The following is a 19,658-nucleotide window of genomic DNA, read 5'->3' on the forward strand; positions in this document are numbered from 1 at the left end:
CTCCAAAAGACCTTCTGTGCATGTGAGCAAAGCAGGAGCATCAGTGATGTGGCTGGCTCCAGCGACACACCAGCAGAATCGTGCAGGACCCCCCATCCAACCGCCCTAGCTGTTCACTCTTTCCATGGAAGGGATCTGACTAGAGCACTGGTCTGGTGGCCCTCTTCTGACCAGAGGTCCTTTATATGACCATTCAATAGACTCTTCCTGAAAAATGAGTACTCCCCCACCCCACCCACAGCTATGTCCCTAGAAGGTTCTAATCCCAGTTCAGACCTCTGAATTTAAATATAGTCACATGCTACTTAGCCATGTTTTGGTCAACTACCTACCACCTATACGATGGTGGTCCCATGAGATTATAATACTGTATTTTTACTGCACCTTTTCTGTGTTTAGATACACAAATACTTACCACTGTGTTACAGCTGCCTACCAGTATTCAGTAGAGTAACATGCTGTACAACTTTTGGTCCAGGAGCATTAGTCTATACCATATAGCCCATGTGTATAGTAGGCTACACCATCTAGGTTTGTGTCAGTGCACTCTGTGATATCCACACACTGATGAAATACCCTAGCGATGCATTTCTTAGAATGTATTCCCATCATTAAACAACACGTGCCTGTACACGCAGGGTGCCACAGATGAGATGGTACAGCCTAAAGTTGAAGCGTTTATGCAGAAAAAGCCAGCCAAGTGGCCTTTGTATTTACTTCCTCTCCCCTTTCTTATCATGGTCAAAGAGAGCTATTTCATATCTTTCCTGCCCTTTGCAATTATTTCTTCGTTTCAAACTCAGAAACATGGAGATGTTGAGCTAGCCAGCGTCTTAAAGTATGAACATCCTGTACTGTGTTTTTAACCCTGCGTTAGCAACACTGACATGAAACCAAGTTCAGTGTCAGAATGTGTATGCACCACGTCTCTGGAAAGAGTCTGCCTGCAAGACAGCAGATTCTACTCCCAACACGGAGCGTGTGTCTTGATACTGCACACCAGGGATTTAGGGAACACACTTGTTGCTGAGAATGAATGGGTGTTGTGTATCGTAGAAGCAGATGGCTCTTCAATTAATTGGGGAAAAAAATGATGTGGTTTCCTCAAAAGAAACATCAGGTTCTTTGTTACTCAGAGTTTAGAGAAAATGGAGAAAAAATCAGGATCTTTGGAAGAAGCCATGGATATATTTTCGGAATAATATAGGCTAGAGATCCAGACTTCACAAATGAATATATTGCTTTTAGGAACACTGTCATAGACCATGTGTGGAGAGGGGGATGCCTTCTCATTTTGGAATCTTAATTAAGGTCTAAATTCAGAAACCTGATGCTGACAAAAAAAAACAAAAAGAACTTTGTCTTCCTCAGTTATTATTTGGAAAACATCATGCTATCTCTCTGGGATTTGATTTACAGTTTGAAGAAACACAATTCCTCAGGAACAGTGAGCGAGGGCAGTTCATTTCTCCCCATTAAGCAAAGGTCTCCAACAAATATGTTTGATGCCTTTCTTTCCGATTTACTTTTATCTCATTTTCCGTACCCGGAATAATTTGAGAGTGCTGAAAATAAACCACTCCACCATTCACTATTGTGCTATTCTCCTAATTTTTCTGGTATCTTGCCAGCTAATAAACAGAGAAGGTATGCTTTCAAATTCTGATTTTTTTCATTACTTGATATTGACATACTGGCTATTGCTTTATGATTCAGCCTACTAACAATGATTGGGTTCATTCTTTTAACTCATACACATGACTTCTAATTTGGAGTTCTTTTAATAACCTTAAACACATGAAAAACAAATAGAATGAGCTGATAATTCTGCATAGTAAAATACACTTCACATATTTAGCTATCATGCTGTGGAATAACTCCACAATGTCAAGTAGCACACAATTAGTAAAACTGTAGGGGGAGGAAAAAGAGTGTTTTGATCCTGAAGAAGTTTGATCCTAATCAGATTGAAATTTCAGCGTTCTTGTAGTGCTTAATATCTTCAATCACACACAAAAAAAATCAAACTGATTCCAGTGTCAGGTTTTGCATTCTGTGACTGAAATAAAATGCTAAAATATACAAATGCATCTCGCTTTGTACAATAAACATTAACATCATTATAAAGTAAGATTGAGTCTAAAATTGTGTGATGGAATGTCTGATGTTTACCTAATTCTCAAACCAAAGCCAGCCCAGTAACAAAATGACAGACCATGTAATAAGTCTTGGTTGTATAAACACTGGAAGAAAAGGCAAAAAGCCAGCACAGCATCTTGCTTGTCCAAAGCCCTAGGCTATTACTGAAGGATGCCTCAACTGTGCCTTCTTGGCAGGAGAAGGTCATGGCGACACAGAATCAGGTCAAGAATAAGATAGAATTCTAAAACAAAGGGATGGTTAAAAAATAAACCACATTAACTATTTAGTTTTTCTTCCTAGAGCTATTGGCACAATTCCTGGTTCTGTCCTGAAAGATAGGTTGTAGTCATCTGATAATATTTCTGATTTTTAAATATCTGTCTTATGCCCCAGTTTGATAGAATGTTTTTTAAAAAGACTTAATAGTCTTTGATAACTAAAAATACTATCTTTATCACTTATATCTTTTTTCCTTGCCTAGGCATCTGTAAATCCATAAATGAACTTGTCTCTAGAATAAGAAAAGTAAAGAGGAATATCAGCTGTACCAGGATTACAACTCTGATAAATTGAACCAAGAACTTTAGAGCATCTACTCTTCCACTAAGTTAACATGAGATGACTGATAGTTCACTGGATTTCAACAGAAAGAAATCAGTAAGAATCACATTATTGACGCCAACATGGTAGGTTAGTGAAACTACACCGGAACTGTAAAACCAAGGGAGTTTTAGGGCCCCTTCTTTCACACTGTCACCAAAGATCTCTGTGATTTCTTTTGTTTAAAACCAGTTTCACCAATTCTTCAGGTCAAATCATCATTTAAAGGTTAGAATTTTAAACCATTCACATTAGTAATTACTGGAGCGTCTTCACCTCCTCTTCCCTCCAGTTCTCCATTGCTCAGGAGGTACAGACTTGGGAGATGATCACTCACAGTTACACACTCCAATTACCTATGGTGTCTGTGTGGCTCTTCAATTATGAGAGGTTTCAGTGCAGCCACCTACCACTCTACTTCTGCCTGTAGCCCCCCAAAAATAGAATGCTAAACCAAACAGATGCATGCTTTGCACTGCTCTTTATTCCCATTTAATCCAGCCCTTTGTCTAGAGAAAGAGCTGAATTTGTCTTAGATATCCCTAGGGTTCTTTGTGGGTCCAATCAGCAACAAGTTTCTAAAACCTTAACGAGTGGCCTAGAGGAAAACTTCCTTTCTCTTTATGAGGTTCTGCTCCACCAGCAAGGCTCAACGCTGTGGAGCTGTGGGGATTTCAGGGAAAAGGAGCCAGAGACTGTAGGTGTGGTGGCAGTTTTTTCCTTCCTAGCACCTGACCCAGTCTGAGAAAACTCTGGAAGAGTTATTTCAGAAAGACAGAAGGACTGCAGATTGCCTTTGAGATCACAGGCAGTTAAAAAGCATGGCCTATCCAATATACTTGAGGGTTTTTTTTTTTTTTAAAGTAGCTTAAGTGTTTATTTCTTAATTACAAACTTCTATACTTTCTAACAAAACTAATATACAGCTACCTGATATAATGCATTCCATGCTGTTTTGCATCAATAACCCCTACACTTCCCTCCTGAAGGCGTCTCATCGCCAAATGCAAGCAGACTGCTTAATGCAGGACTAATTAGTATATCCCCTTCCAGTCTGCAGGCCCTCCATTGTAATTCCTTCCCAGCTCATTTTTTTCCACAACCGAGCATCAATCAAAGTAAGTGCCCTGCCTGCCTAGGCAACACAAGATGTCCTCCATGCATTTGTCATCTGCCACACAAACAAAGGGGGAATTTAATTGTTGGTTTGGGTATGCAGCCACTGCACACAGAAACGGAAGCTGCAAGTGAAGGAAAGAGAAAAGGTGGAAAGTTTGATGGGTGGGCCAAATGCAGATAGCACGGGGGACTTTTTTCTGTTTTCTGATCTCAGCCCTTCTTCAGGGGTGGGTCTTCAGGGATTTAGCTGCAACCTGGTCATTGGCTGGACTTTTCCCAAAGCAAGTAAGCGTTCCCCTTCTGCCATATGAATATGAAAATCCCCATGAAAGGAAATGCGTGTAATAGCTACCATGTCTGACTTTCTTCAGAAGCCAAGTCAGCCTTCATCGTGTGCCTGGCCATTAACTGAAAAAACTGTCACAAGGAGACAAGATAAAGGCAGGTTTTTATGCAGGAATGAATTTGTATTATTTTGTCTTGTTTTTTTGGTTGGTTGTGGTTGTGTTTTTTTGTTTGTTTGTTTGTTTGTTTCTTTGGTGGGGAGGTACCGGCAGGGAGACAGTGCTTGTTTTGGCTTTTAAAGTCCATGGACAGACAAGCACAGAGACGAGAGACCAGCGAGAGGGTTGGGCTCCAGCGGCACATCCCTGCTGTGCTTACTACACTGTGCATCAGTGGGGCAGCGGCGTAGGCACCCCCTGGGAACTCAGAGACTCACGTTTTAAGGCCTTTTCCAATCAGAATCTGCAGTTAGCAAGATCCCCAGCTGACTCATATTCATGTGAAAGCTTGAAAAGTACAGACCATACTAGTATTTAGAAGGCACTGTTTTACATGACGTAAACAGTAAACACAAACTGAGTATCTGAAGGGTTGTCTTTTCCTCTCCAATCGGATGAATTCTGAGAACAGCAGCAGAAGGTGAGTAGTGAAATAACTCTTAGGGTGCTCCATCAATATTCAAATGAAACAAGAGTAGGATTAAGAAGCTGACTTCTTTACAAAGATGTAAAGTTTTAAATCTCAACGGGAAAAATTTAACAGAGTATACATAGTAATATCCAACCTAGTAAGCAAAAGATCTTACTTTTTTTTTTTCCCTTGGGCAAATATTTTCCTGTGTACTTGACTGTATGAGTGAATATGAGCAGTCGTTTTTTTCCTATTCAAGTTTACCTAACATTTGTGAGCACTTACTAATGCAAAGCCTGTGTCATTGCTGTGAGGTTTCAAAAACAACCAAGGTATGGTCTCCACCTTCGAGGAGCTTACATACTAGTAGAGGAGGCAGCATGAAACAGCCAATTCTGAATAGCTAGTATGAAATGAGGTCTGTTAAGATGTGCAAACAAAACACAGAAACCCCAGGGGTGAAAGCAACTAAGGGGAGGATGGAGAAAAAGCCCCAGAGGAGGCAGATTTTCCCTGGACTTTGAAAGAGGATGGCAAGAGAGATGGAGGAGTGTTCTAAGGCAGTGCAGGCTTAGAAGAGCATAGGAGAGACATAGAACACAAACACATGATCTGTTCTGTCTCCCCAGAGAGCAAGCCAGAACTTTGATTTGACTGACAAATTCTAATATAATTCTCACATGGATTCGCAAGCTTTTCCTTGTTATTATTTCAATTAGTAGCTGCTTTTAATTTTTTGTTATTTTTATTTATTTATTTATTTTTTGAGACAAAGTTTTGCTCTTGTTGCCCATGCTGGAGTGCAATGGCACGATCTCGGCTCACCGCAACTTCCACCTCCTGAGTTCAAGCGATTCTCCTGCCTCAGCCTCCCTAGTAGCTGGGATTACAGGCATGCGCCACCACGCCCAGCTAATTTGGTATTTTTAGTAGAGATGGGGTTTCTCCATGTTGGTCAGGCTGGTCTGAAACTCCTGACCTCAGGTGATCCACCCATCTGGGCCTCCCAAAGGGCTGGGATTACAGGCACGAGCCACTGCACCCTGCCTAGTAGCTGCTTTTATTATAGTTTTTTTAAAACCTTGTATTTGACAAAAATAATTATTTTTTTTATGTCATTGCTCTTATAAGGCAATGATCAGAAGAAGAAAAAAAAAACAAATACTTCTGGCCTGGCACGGTGGCTCATGCTTATAATCCCAGCACTTTGGGAGGCCAAGGTGGGTGGATCACAAGGTCAGGAGTTCAAGACCAACCTGGCCAACACAGTGAAACCTCATCTCCACTAAAAATACAAAAATTAGCTGGGTATGGTGGCAGGCACTTGTAATCCCAGCTACTTGGGAGGCTGAGGCAGGAGAATGGCGTGAACCTGGGAGGCGGAGCTTGCAGTGAGCCAAGATCACACCACTGCACTCCAGCCTGGGTGACAGAGTGAGACTCCGTCTCAAAAAAAAAAAAAAAAAATACTTCTGAGTCATCCATTTTAACCTAAATCAGTTAACCTAAATAAAATCAATTCCATTACTTCTTATTAATGGCATCTTGTTCTCAATGTTATACAAACTATTTTTTAAATTGTTTCCTGAAAACATTCAATGATACCCTGCATATCATCAAAAAACTTGTTTTAACTTAAATAAGTGGCATAGGATTGAATTCATGTATGTGTCTAACATACAACAGTTTTCCCACACATGCACCGTTAACTAAAGGTCAGGTCATTCAAACCTCTTCTTGAACTGCCACATCTTCTCTGGCTTCCTAGAACTTTTGGTGCGGCATATCAAGTAGAATGCACCTGGTTACACGTAACAGACAATCCCAGTAAAAATGACTTAACTTTCTCTTCATGATCAGAAGATCAAGATAGCATCCCCATCATCAGTTCCTCATGGGGCAATGTCCAAAGCGCGGAAGGGGTCAGTCGATGTTTTGTGTTCGTTCTGGAGTGCACAGAAAACATTCCCAGCAGCGCTTCCCCACCAGGGAGCAGGGAGAAGCCTCTTGTGTCTTCTAGTCCCATGTGTCATCGAGTACCCAAGCCTAAGCCACTCACTGGCAAGGGGGTAGAATTACTGTATCTGGCTTAAACAATCAAGGTTTATTCTCCTGGGATTTAGGAGGCGGCCGTCCAACACAAAACCCAAAATCAGACTTCTGTTGCCCAGAAGGAAGTGGCGGAATAGCTGTTGAGCAGATGACCAACAGTGACTGCTACATGGAAGAATCTATGTTTTCACAACAAAGTACTTGGATTTCTAAAAATCTACATAACAGATGAACAAATGGAATTTGTCTGGGCTCCTGGAAATATTTCTGACTATCTGAAACACTAGTTTTTATATACCTGTGCCTCACTACCTGTGTATTTCTTTTTAAAGATGTTTAGTGGACTTAACAAAATGATGGCCTCCAGAAGCACAGGGTCCACCAGAGACAAAATAAATCTGAGTATAAGGTCCACGTCATCCCTTTTGTCTGTTTTCACTTCTGCCTATGCCCTAATCAGATTAACTACTTCAGTACTTGATAACACTTAATTGTTGAAGGGAGGTGAAGAATGCACCCAGCTCAAGTCTGACCCCCTTGTGCTTTCATAGACCTACATACCACATGCCATACAGTTGTCACTGTTACAAACTTATTAGTGAGAATGATTGATAAGCATCTCTCTTTCTCATTCAAAGGCAAGTAGTGGTAAATCCCTATTTCCGGAGCGAATACAACTTTCAACAACCTCTCACAGAGAGACTTCCCACTTGAGTTTCATTGCCCAGTGTCTCATCATATTCCAAACCTAAACCAATCACTGACTAGGGGAATGCAGTTATCAAGACTGATGGAAATTAACGTAGGAGGACAGGCCCGTGACACATTTTGCACACTCTGATATCCTCTAGAGACTAGCACAGAGTAGGCACTCAAAAAAAAAAAAATGGATTGAATGAATAAATCCACCATTGTCCTCAGTTCCTAGCCTTAAATTTTTAAATTCCATGCTGAAGAGCCCACCGCTTCTAATTTATACAACAAATTCCCCCAAAAAGAGAAGGTATAGGTCCTAAAAAAAATACTCTATCCTTAACTATTTTAGGTTGAGAAGGGAATGAATGAGTGGGACTGAAATTCCCTGGTTGGGCTGAAAACAGCTTGTAAAATACTGTGATCTCAGATGTCCCTTGTGCCAACAATTATTTTGATTCTCCTTGTACTAGAACACTATCAGTGTTTAAAAGCCTTGTTCTCCAATTCAGTACGTTATCATGAAGAAAAGGGGAATTTATTTTTTAAACTTAACAAATTGACGCATTCTAAATCAAGGAAAAGTTTTCTGCATGATTCAATATTAACAGTTAATAAAAATCTATCAATTGGCAGTGGTATAGGAAAAAACCTCTCCTGAGGTTGTAAATCACACAGATAGCAATTCAAGCAGGGCCTGTCATTAGTGTATTAGGGGGGAAAATCCATAGATGATGCATACTCATTCACAAAACATCCACAGGTCTTCTGTCCTTAAGCTCATAACTCACAATAAGTATCAAATATCCTTCAATTCTACCAAATATTGCTCAGCATATAGATTTACAAAAAAAACTAAAAACCAATTTCTGGATGCCTGCTCTTTAAGACGTCTAGCTCACTAATTGCAAAATCTATAGAAAAGTCTGCACAGCATCAAAGCCTCAGTTGATCCTATGAGCAGTTCTAAATGAAAAACTGTCTCTTTTGCGAGTAAATAAAGCACTTAATGCAGTTTCTGGCTATAATTGTGTTTCTCCTGTGGGTTTTGAAAATGACCTTCCTGTAAGCATCAAGGACTGTAACTTTTTAGATAAGGAAACTTGTTCTTGTTTTAAGTCTATGTCAAGTTCATTCCCCTATAGCCCAGTTTTCAAAAGCCAAAGAAAAAGTAATCCAGAATTAAAAAAAAAAAAAAAAAGGAAAAAGAAAGAAAGAAAGTCCTGTTTCCAGAATGAAGTTCCCTGTCAGCCTGCCTTGGGCCTTAGGTGGAGAAGCAGAGATTAAAGAGTCAGTATTCTTTTTCATGTTTCATCTGCCAGTTTTGTGAATGTAGAAAGAGAACCAGTGGCTACAGCTAAGCACCCAACTGTGGTATTAAGTAGAAAGTGTGATTCTAGCACACCCCCCTCACTTACACACACAGATACACACTCTAGTGAATTCAAAAATAATTTTTGAGTTTCTAGCAGAAGGCACCTGCTCTCCGTTCTCTGCGGCCACTGATGAAGGTACCCCCAGGAGGGGGTGAATGGCGCCACAGATGCGTCCTCCTATCGCCATGACGATAATGAAGCTCTTTGTTCGGCTGTGTGAATGTGAAGTGTGGAATCTCCGATGATCTCACCATTTCCTATTTATTCTATACTTACCTGAATGCACCATGTCTTGCAGCTTTTTAATGCATATGCAAACCACTAAAATGTCCTTTTGTGAAACACTTTGCTAAAAGACCGCTTTTGATATGTGTTCTTCATCTCCTCTTCAAACTGAATTAGACTGCTTCCTTCTTTTTATGACACAACTAACTCACTATTTAGAATCTTTGGCTTTGATTTTGTAGAACAGCCCAACAGGAAGAGACCACGTTCTCTTTTTTTCTCCATATTTCTGAAGGCAAACTTGTACTGATTTGTTTTGATTTACTACCAGAATTATGTTCCCGCCACAGACACTGGCTTCCTTTATGTCCTTTCAGTCATCAGCCTGTTTTCCCAAGGAAAACTGAAATCCCTCTGTTGGTAACTGTGTGCAGGGCCACGGATGTGTGCCTCAGCAAAAAGTTCATCAGATTTGCAGGGAGAGGAATCATTCTCTCTAAGCAGTACATTTCTTATAGGCCAACCACTAAGCTCAAACCGAGACCAGGTGACATTTTAAAAAGATATTCAATAAAACTTAGCATCCAGTCTTGGGGGTGGAGGAGTGGCAGGGGAAAGGTATATTTGATGTAAAAGGTCACATGCTCTAAAATGTAAGCACTCTACAATTTTCTTTTGATTGAACTGTATTTGCAGCTTCCTTCACAGTTAGAGATGTGTAGTAGTACTATTTTGACTTCAATAGCCAAAGACACACTTATTCATGGTATTCTAATTGTAAGCTAAGCAAGGCTGGTACAGTTCAACCAGGATGATTTAAATCTCTCCCAGTTCATCTCTATAATATTCTTCTCACAAGTGGAGGTCACTTCTGTCCTCTTAAGAGCACAGCTTATAACTCTAAAGCACCTATAACTTGGAGGATGGGGTGGTGCCAACAACAACCTCCTGGCTTTCCTTCCAGCAACAACAGCCAAAAGCAACTGGTTACACCCTAGGCTTCAGAGGAGCAAGGAACATGTTCTTTTGTGCTAGCAGAGATGTTTCCAGTTATGTCTGGGGCCTTTCAAGATTCTCAGCTAACCTGTGCAGGTGTGTTCATCCTCTCTATGTCTTCAGGTTACTTTGTGAAATCTAAGAAGAGGTCATTTAAAAGTTTTGGGATCCTCGGCTGGGCGCAGTGGCTCATGCCTGTAATCCCAGCACTTTGGGAGGCTTGAGGCAGGCGGATCACAAGGTCAGGAGATCGAGACCATCCTGACTAACACAGCGAAACCCCCGTCTCTACTAAAAATACAAAAACATTAGCCGGGCGCGATGGCAGGCGCCTCTAGTCCCAGCTACTCGGGAGGCTGAGACAGGAGAATGGTGTGAACCTGGGAGACAGAGCTTGCAGTGAGCCGAGATCACGCCACTGCACTCCAGCCTGGGTGACAGAGCAGGACTCCGTCTCCAAAAAAAAAAAAAAAAAAAAGTTTTGGGATCCTCAAACTAAAAGTAATTGCTAGAGTACAACTTTAAAGACATAATTCTAGAGATGCTTTGACATGATCAGTGAATTCAACGAGAGACACACAGGCTGCTCGGCCCAAACATTTTGCAGAGCAGAAAGTAAACTTTGGAATAAACCAAAGAAAAGATGCCAGGTTACATGTTAGAGGTAACCAGACCATATGACAAGGATGTGATATTCAAATTAGAATCTCTCTCGCTCTAGTTCCTCTGCCTCTGTTCCTTTCCCTTTGTAGTTTGTAGACATCATTATGACTTTACTCCGAGGCTCATTGGTGTGATGAGTATCTACCTCTTTTCAAGGGACAATTAACCATCTTTTTAAGGACTTTCATATCAAGTAACTCACATGGTACTTATTTTTCTTTTTCCCCACAAAAGGAATTTTATGAAATAAACGTATTCAAATATTCTCTCCTTTCTCACTGCTTTCTAAACCTAAAACTTGAAAATAAAAAACAAGAGCCACTGGATTAAAAGAATCAAAAAAGTTTTTTCCGTGTTTTTCAAGTTCTCTAATTTATTACATACTAAAAATCTCTTTCAAACTGGCACCAAGGTGGCTTTTCTTCTTGAGCTGATTAGGACCACATGAGCTCAGGAAAAGCTGTCAGATCCTGCCTCTGGCGCAGCTGGAATGATTCAACTGATTTGCCAGTAGGGCTTTATTTTATTTTATTTTATTTTTATTTTTTTCAAGGAAAGAAGCTTCATCCCAAAGTCATAAATTTATATTCTGGAGGCCCAAGCAAAAAGTATTTCTTGTTCATTTTTTAAGGAAGTTAATTCCATTATGATTTCTTTTCTCTTTTTTTGAGTCAGAGTCTCACTTTGTCACCAGGCTGGAATTCAGTGGTGCAATCTCAGCTCACCGCAACCTCCGCCTCCCAGGCTCAAGCGATTCTTGTGCCTCAGCCTCCCTCGTAGCTGGGATTACAAGTGCACACAACCACACCTGGCTAATTTTTGGATTTTTAGTAGAGGCAGGGTGTCTCACCACATTGGCCAGGCTAGTCTCGAACTCCTGGCCTCAAGTGATCCATCCGCCTTGGCCTCCCAAACATTGATTTCTTTACGAGATAATTTGTGATATTTTGGGTGATATTTTGGTAAATATGTTGTCCTAACTCTGCACTGTATCTGTGGTTATCTAGATTCCCACTGGCGTGTGGGGGTCTCATTCAGAAAACACTAATCCCTAGGAAAGAGTCATGACCTAAGACCAAGCGAGATTGTCTACCCGTTAGGAATTCTGTCTGTCAGACTGGCCCACAGTAAAACCACAGGTCAGTCAAACTCGTCTCCTTCAACTGCCCACAGTGGGCTCCCGAACCTGCTTTGTGGTATTCACCACAGAAAGTCAGGGGCTATCAAGTGGCTCCCTGACTCCCCAAGGAAGCCTTGAGCAATTCCCTTCCCCTTTTACAGATAACCTCCTCACATCAGAAGTCACCTGTCCTGCCTCTCTCACATTTAACTCTCCTCTCTTGCTAGCTGACCCTTGGCCTGGGTGATAAAGAAAGCTGTATTGTTGTATTCATGGGCCCTAACAAATAAATGCTGGATTTATCTTCTCAGGAAACACAGATCCATTTAAGTAGACCCAGAGTTATCCTACTGTAATTCAAAAAGATGACACCATACAATCCCTTAGCAAAGGAGCGTTTCAGCCCCCTTCACTACACATATGTGCAGACCACCGGGGAGGCCAATCGTTTGGCTGGATATCCATTTCCAAACTGGGATTTTATTAAGAGAAAGTATTATCAGGAAGGAGGTGGGTGATCTTTACGTTGATTCTGCAGATTCTAAATTGATATTATAACTCCTTTATCCCTTTGCCCCTCTTGTATACTTTGTATACTGGAGATCATTCTTTTTAACATTTTGCCTGCTTTTGGTCAAATTCTAGTCTGGAACTCCCAGGTAGGCTGTGCTGATCTGGCCTGCCATCTCAATGTATTCTTCATGTGATTCTAAAAAGGGACTTCTTAGTCTCTTTGCCTTTGTTCAACATACTAGAACCATTTGGAATTTTTCCTCATTCCAGATACAAAGCGGACAGAATTATACCCCCAACCACTGATTGGGGTACTGTAAGTTTTCTCTGTGAAAACAGTGGACAGAATTATATAATCCATCGTTCCTCTATTAATAGTTAACCAGGTTGAGAGGATTTGAATAAAAGCACATCTTGTTGCATGCAACAATGGTTTGACAGAAGAGCTGTATGGCAGAGTTAGTATTTTACTGCTTTCAGCTTCACCACGCGGTTTTGTAGCCTGGGAAGCCATGCATGCAGAATGGCAGAACTTACAATTGCCTACAAAAGGAGGGTACAATGCGACCTGTGGAGCCACGCTACCAAGAGATGGTGACAGTTCCAGGCCTTCAAAACACCCTAAACTGGTGAGGAGTTTCAGAATGAAACTTGTTATGATTTGAAACACTCATCAGAGTAAGGTTTTTCCAAGTAACAGTTAAGATATAATTACCAGATTTTACAACCGTCCTGTTAGCGTGCTGCGAGAAAAAAAGGAGAATGGAAGAAAACCTTCAAAGTTTATATGTTTGTGGATATAATGGATGTGTGATTTTCGAGCACTTTGAGAACCAGGAAGAGTGGCTCAGGACAAGATGAGAAGAGCTTCCACAGCCTTAAACACAGCTCTTTTCCAAAGTGACTTCCCTTTACACCCATCCACCCCCCTCAAAAAAAAAAAAAAAAAATCTAAATGTACTTCATGAAACTATTGTATATGAAGCACTTATTAGCCGTAATTAAATGGACAATATGAATTTACTACGTCTTTAGGACTCTGGCTTGTTCTGGTTTAGAGCAAGATGATTAATGCAAATACATATTACTTGAGATAACCATTTAGCAGCTAATTTAGCCAAATTTATTACAGCAGTTAGAGGTTTTTCATTTTAGCAGACGGAGACAAGGACATGCCAAAAGTGGGCAACGTAGATGAGTGCACACTGCCCTCTAGTGGCCAACCTGCTGGTGAGCTTTTGCGGGGCGCCGAGTTGCTGCGATCCGTAGCCAAGTAGTAACAGCAGGTTTTCCACATTTCCGGCACCCTTTTAAACCATTCCCATCCACAGCACTTTATTTCAGGGGATGATTTACTGTGCTTTCCCCTTTTACTAGCTCAGGAGTACCCAGATACAAATCAAATCAATTTCAACTTGGCAAGATTTTGGTTAAAGTATCATTTTTAACATCTGCATTTTAAAGCTCTCTTCCAGTGGGTATTTAATGGCACCGTTTCACATTACTGATTGTTTTTACTTGTTCCTTCATTTGGGGCCATATTTCAGAGTCTGTGTGGAGCTGTCACTCTGTTTGGCTCCAGCCAAGTCAATTCTGTGCCTCCCTCAGGCCAGTGTTGCTCTCTGACTCCACTGGGGAATTTATTTTGTTCCAACATTCAGCGAAGTCTCATCAGAATCTCCCCTGACTGACCGGTGTAAATTTAGTTCATCCGAGGACTATAAATTCTGTTAGACAAGATCAAAAGGAACAGACATATAAGGACGCGGGTTGAGATTGCTCACACTGAGGAGAAATGATCAAAGACGAGGGGTAAAGCATCTTTGGAACCATTCAAATATCCAGAATCTCAAAGAGGTCTACCTCAAAGCTATGAATAAATCACATACAAATTTGCCTTTCTTACCATCTGATGTCAAACCCATTGACAATATCCACACCGCATTAGGTGTTCTGTGAGCCAAAAAGATTTGTAGTCCTTTTATTCTTTTCACACCATGGCTGCCCAAAACGGAATAAAGTCTTGCTACAAATGCCAGTAACCCTGGCTCCAGAGCTGCCACTCCACTGAATTGATTTCATTTGTCCTACTAATGGCATTCTATATTAAGCATACAGAGGGTCACCTGGCTTGGTGCAGGTCCATTTTTAGGCTTAAGGCTTTGCAGAGATTTAAAAACATTATTTGATCCCAGTCTTAATACAACGCCTTTGTTTTTCTTCCCCCAGTGCTGAATAAGGGTCAGTGTGTGACAAAGTACTATCGCTGGATGCAGAAGAACGGAGGATATATTTGGATACAGTCCAGTGCCACGATAGCTATTAATGCCAAGAATGCAAATGAAAAGAATATCATCTGGGTGAATTACCTTCTTAGGTATATTTTCTGCTTCTTTTCTATTTCTGTCCTGGTTATAAAATATGCAGCCCTATGGTTAATAGCTGACATGTTGTGAATATTATCTTTTGACAGTACCTGGTGTGGAATTTCATGGCAATTCTGCTATTCTTTCCACAAGATTCAAATAAATGTGAGAAGATCAAACTATGTTGAAAGGGACTTGCAGGAAAGATTTCAAGATTTTCAGTAATTCTCGGTCTGTCAGCATTTGGGCATCTCTGCAGAAGTTGCTTTGGTTTTCCCACAAATGCTTAGAAGAATACAGACTTCAGCCTACAGCTGAAACATTCAAAAAGCATCTCCTCTTCCCCTCCACAGACACACTCACACACTCCAGTTCTTGTGACAATTAAGTAAAACAGAATGAGAGAAAAGTGGCAGGGAACATTATATTCCTCTTATATTTCATTCATTTGATGCCCTTAGCATATTACATAGGGTTTGACTTCCTGGGCATTCAAGTTTTGGTAAACAAAGTGAGTTGCTTTGCCAGAATCAAACAATAGCAGTGTAAAAATGAAGGCAATCTTTTTTTTTTTTTTTTTTTTTTTTTTTTTTTGGCCCTCTGCTTTGACATCTTGGGCAAGCTTTACTGCTCTTAAAATGTGTCCTTAACATTCTATCTACAAGTGAGCCCAAGCTCAGCTGCTTCCTGAATTCCAGTGGGAGACACCATTTCTCTCCCTTCCCAATCTACATTCTGCCTTTGGATTCAAACTAGCAGAAAACTAACCAAGACCCACAGATTGGGTCATCTGAGTTTGGGGGCAGGCTTTCTGGGAGGTTCACGCCAATCCTGGCGTGACACTATCACAGCACTTGGCCTGGCTCCCTCCCACCCCCATCATTCTGGTCTTTGGCTTCTCCTGGCCTAAAGCCACCAAGCAGAGCCCACACGTGGTCTGAGTAGGAAAATTTCCAATAGGTCTTATGAATGGAAGTTGGTGCCCTTTGGCTGATCATTTAGACAGGGAGTACCTGAATCCCATTTTTCTTTGAGACAGCCAAATGGAGCTGAGAAGCTAACAACCGTGGCTCATCAGCACACTGGCCCTTCAGAGTGTGTTCACATACTTTGGTGATGACTTGAAGGCATGAATGTGCTTGCTACCAACAGCATATCAATCAGGCACTAATGATTATTGCTCTAGAGAGGGCCTTAATGTGCACCACTTAAAAGATTCTTCATTTATCTACTTTCTATTTCCTTTTTTTGACCTCTTCTGCTCTACATTAATTCTCTCTAAAGGTAAAAGTATGTGTATTGAATGTGGCCTTTCTCCAAGGCCTGATTTCTGTGCAAAGTCTCCCCTGTGTTTGTGATGTGTTCAAGATGAGTTCTGATATCACGGAATCCTTGCACATAGAGTTTTATGGAATAATTACTCTAGGAAATGCAGGTGGTTATGAAAACTCATATGCCAGACAGAAAATAGAATAAGGTCTTGTGGCACTGCCATTCTTTTGCTAGGCAAAATGATACTGTGGCAAGGAGACCCATCACCATTAAGAATGAAACGCTGGAAACAGGCACCCTAGGGCTAGCAGTGTCTGGCTCCCATGTTGATGAAACATAGGTACTGAAGTCATCTATGTGGTTGTTACTCCCATTCTGTGAGATTTCTTCCTATCTGGATCTTTCTCACTGCCTCATCAGCCTCATGACTTCCTCCTCTGCCTACAAATGCAAGGAGTAAGAAGAGCTAAGCAGTCAGTCTCTGAATACTATTGATCTAGCCTAGGATCAGATGGTACAAATTCATGAGTTTTGGTGATTCTATTCCATCAAATCCCATGTGGATAGGAAGGAAGTTTTGGTATCAAAGACCAGTCTTCAACCTCAAAAGTTTCAATCTCAGGCATAGAAGACCTGTTTCAGCTGACCTACAAACCCTCCCTGAAGTCAATGATAAAGGACTCTAAGTTGTAGGGCAAGTGATCTGTGAGCCCCCAAAGAAGACTAACGTCATGGGCTTTAGCAGGGGAAACTCCACCAAGACAGCCATTCACTGGCATCACTTCTATAGAGCAGAGATCTAGAAAGAAAATGACGTGGCCCTGGCAAAACAGCAACTGCAGAAGTTTGGTTTTCTTTCCCACATTCTTGTCTATTATTCTTCCCTGAGCAATCCTTTCACGTCACTTCTTCCTTCCCAGAACCCTTGCACCCAGGCCCCAATCCAGGCTTGTCCTTCCCTGTTCTGAAGCTACCGCTCCTCCAGTCTTCTTCCCATTCCCTTGTAACACTTAATAGAATTATAGACTCTTAGAGTATTCAGAGAAGGAGTCCATCTTCCCACCATTAGTCTCATCTGATTATCTAGAGAAAGCTTTGCTGCTGCAGCTAATTCACACTAAGGAGTAAATGCCTGATAATCCATTTTAGTGAATTACCCCTCCCAGGAACATTTGCAGTTTTGGAGTAGTTACTGAAATAGTGACTCTTTACTATAGGAATTTTGCTAGAGATTAGCAAATGAGTCAGTAATCATCAATTTTAAGTCTCTGCTTGGCTAGCCATCATGGAAAAATAGAAGAGGCATTTCCCATTTTGAAGCAGGAGGATTTCCTTGTGCCTTCAGATTACAGGAGCCTCCTCTCCTCATACATCAGGTGGCCTTGGAGTGGCATTTCCAGAAGACAGGTCAAACTGACTTAACATGCTCTCTCTTCCAAAAGAGCCTTGTTTCCAAACTAAAAATAGAACAAAAATTAAGCACATTTGTGCAAGTGAGGTTAGATCCCTTCTGTTAGGGCCTCTTTCACACTGGGACTCTCCCCACTGCAATCAGATTTCCAGCTAACAAGCCACAGGTGTACACCACATGAGCAGATGAAAATGTGATTGTAATGGGTGTGTTGACAGTTCGGTAGCCATAATCCATGCATCCCAAGGTGCACCTGTGCATCTGTCAGATAGGCACCAAGGGCTCTGCCACCCCACCAATAGCGTGGAAGCCATCTGAGCAGCTGAGAAGCTACATCAAGGACCCAAAACAAAGGTACTGAGGCCATGGACTCATCAGGAGCCCAAGAGAAGACAGGACACACCAGGAGGCATGGGAATTAATTGTTGAGAGTACTTCTCATCCTCCCTTCCCCCAGGTGTTACTCTGGGAGGACTGTCAAGCAGCACAGTTCCCTGGCCCCCAGTGGTACCTGATTATTTAAAAGCTTCTCTATGGCTTTCATGGAGCATTTGGGTATTCGATCATTGCAGCAGGGTGCACCTGGCACATGCAAGCCAAGCTTCCATAAAATCCCATGAAGAGCTGAGAAATGATTTCATGTTTAGTCTTTGAAACTTTCTAAACTCCAGAAGTCTGGGACAAAGAAGTGGGGGAGAAGATGGTCCAAACAAACCATGCAGAATGGGTGTCTGCACTCCTGACCAGTGCCTCCCTCCCACAGCAATCCTGAGTACAAGGACACACCCATGGACATCGCACAGCTCCCCCATCTGCCGGAGAAAACTTCCGAATCCTCGGAGACATCCGACTCTGAGTCAGACTCTAAAGACACCTCAGGTATTACAGGTATTATTCCTTCTTCTCCATGTTCTGCAGTGATGGCTTGCCCACCACACACGGGGGGTGGGCAATGGCCAGAGGGCCATCATCAGAGGCAAAGCAACTGGTCACATTTCAGAGAGACATATGTCATATCAAGTTATTACTGAGTCTCTGCCTCTCTCCACACACACATACATATAATTGTACACCAGTACATACCTGTATGTACTGTATATGTATATATATACACAATACATATAGATATGTAGTGCTGGATAAATACTTGTGTGTGTGTATATATATATGTATGTATATATGTTGTGTGTATATATACACACAGAAGAAAGAGATCTTTTGAGATCTGACAGATCTCTTTCTTTAAATATACAGAAAGAGATTGATTGCTATTAGCAATCATTTAATGTCAATCCACTGGCCATACAGAAGGAACCCCGCTCTAACCTCATAGCTAGCTCTCGACCTCTACTAGAGGCAGTACTAGGGCCAGCTCCAAGAGAGTCTGTGACTTTGAGCCCCAAATATTCACATTCCCACCAAGCTGGGACCGAGCCTCTAAAGTAGGATACTTAATGGCATTGATCAGTGCCCCTTTCAGGGTGCTGGACTGTTACTTATTTCCTGAGTCTATGCAGAACAAACTCATGCATTTTCATTTCTTTTGGGGAAGCAGACTTCCTGAGTAGTTCTTTGGGACACAGAAAATTAGTATAAAAATTTGCTTTTCCTGCCATCCCCAGCCCTCTTCCAGAGACACTCATAAGGCCAGGGAGCACCAAACTCGTAGGATTTTACAGCTGCAAGAAAATCCTAAACCTCTTCTAACCCTCCCTCTTCTGCTACAAAAGGGGAGGCAATGACCACAGCCTCTTGTCCAGGCTGCCAGTCAGGCTTCATCCCTCAATCTTCAGAGGTTGTGTTACTGGAAAAATCTATTCTCCCAAAAATGTGGCAGCTAGGTTTCCCTGACAACCCCCTATCATGATGGCACCTGAGCTCCAGCTCCTTGTTTACATGTACAAGGGGTACGGTACATGTAAACATGTATCCCTTCCTCCAGACCCAGCTTCAGGGAGGCAGAAGGAGGGCAGAGCACTCAAGGCAGATCTTCACTGTCTTCCTGTCCCTAAATTGCATTAATTCGAAAGTTCTTGACAAAGACATAAAAAGTCCTAGAATTGGTAGTCTCTGCCCCTTTTTAATATAGTGTATCGTTGTGAACAAAACAAAGAAAAATTCCTAGCCCCAGTGAGCTGATAATACTAGTAGGAGGAAGAGACAAGTCAATAAAACTAAAATATACAGTGAGGCAG

At 41.6% G+C, this 19,658-nt stretch overlaps 1 protein-coding gene across 2 annotated transcripts in view; it reads left to right on the plus strand.

Moving 5' to 3' along the window:
• Positions 1-19,658, plus strand: part of NPAS3 (neuronal PAS domain protein 3) — an 864,000-nt gene that overhangs the window by 839,020 nt on the left and 5,322 nt on the right. Inside the window, exons 9-10 of one of the 2 annotated variants that reach the window (XM_028851483.2) lie at positions 14,644-14,791; positions 18,227-18,351. In XM_028851483.2, coding sequence (XP_028707316.2) covers positions 14,644-14,791; positions 18,227-18,351 — 273 coding nt within the window. The remainder of the gene's footprint in view (positions 1-14,643; positions 14,792-18,226; positions 18,352-19,658) is intronic. The other variant, XM_028851486.2, reaches the window with a different exon arrangement.

The sequence above is a fragment of the Macaca mulatta genome, chromosome 7 (genome assembly GCF_049350105.2).
Source record: "Macaca mulatta isolate MMU2019108-1 chromosome 7, T2T-MMU8v2.0, whole genome shotgun sequence".
NCBI lineage: Eukaryota > Metazoa > Chordata > Mammalia > Primates > Cercopithecidae > Macaca > Macaca mulatta.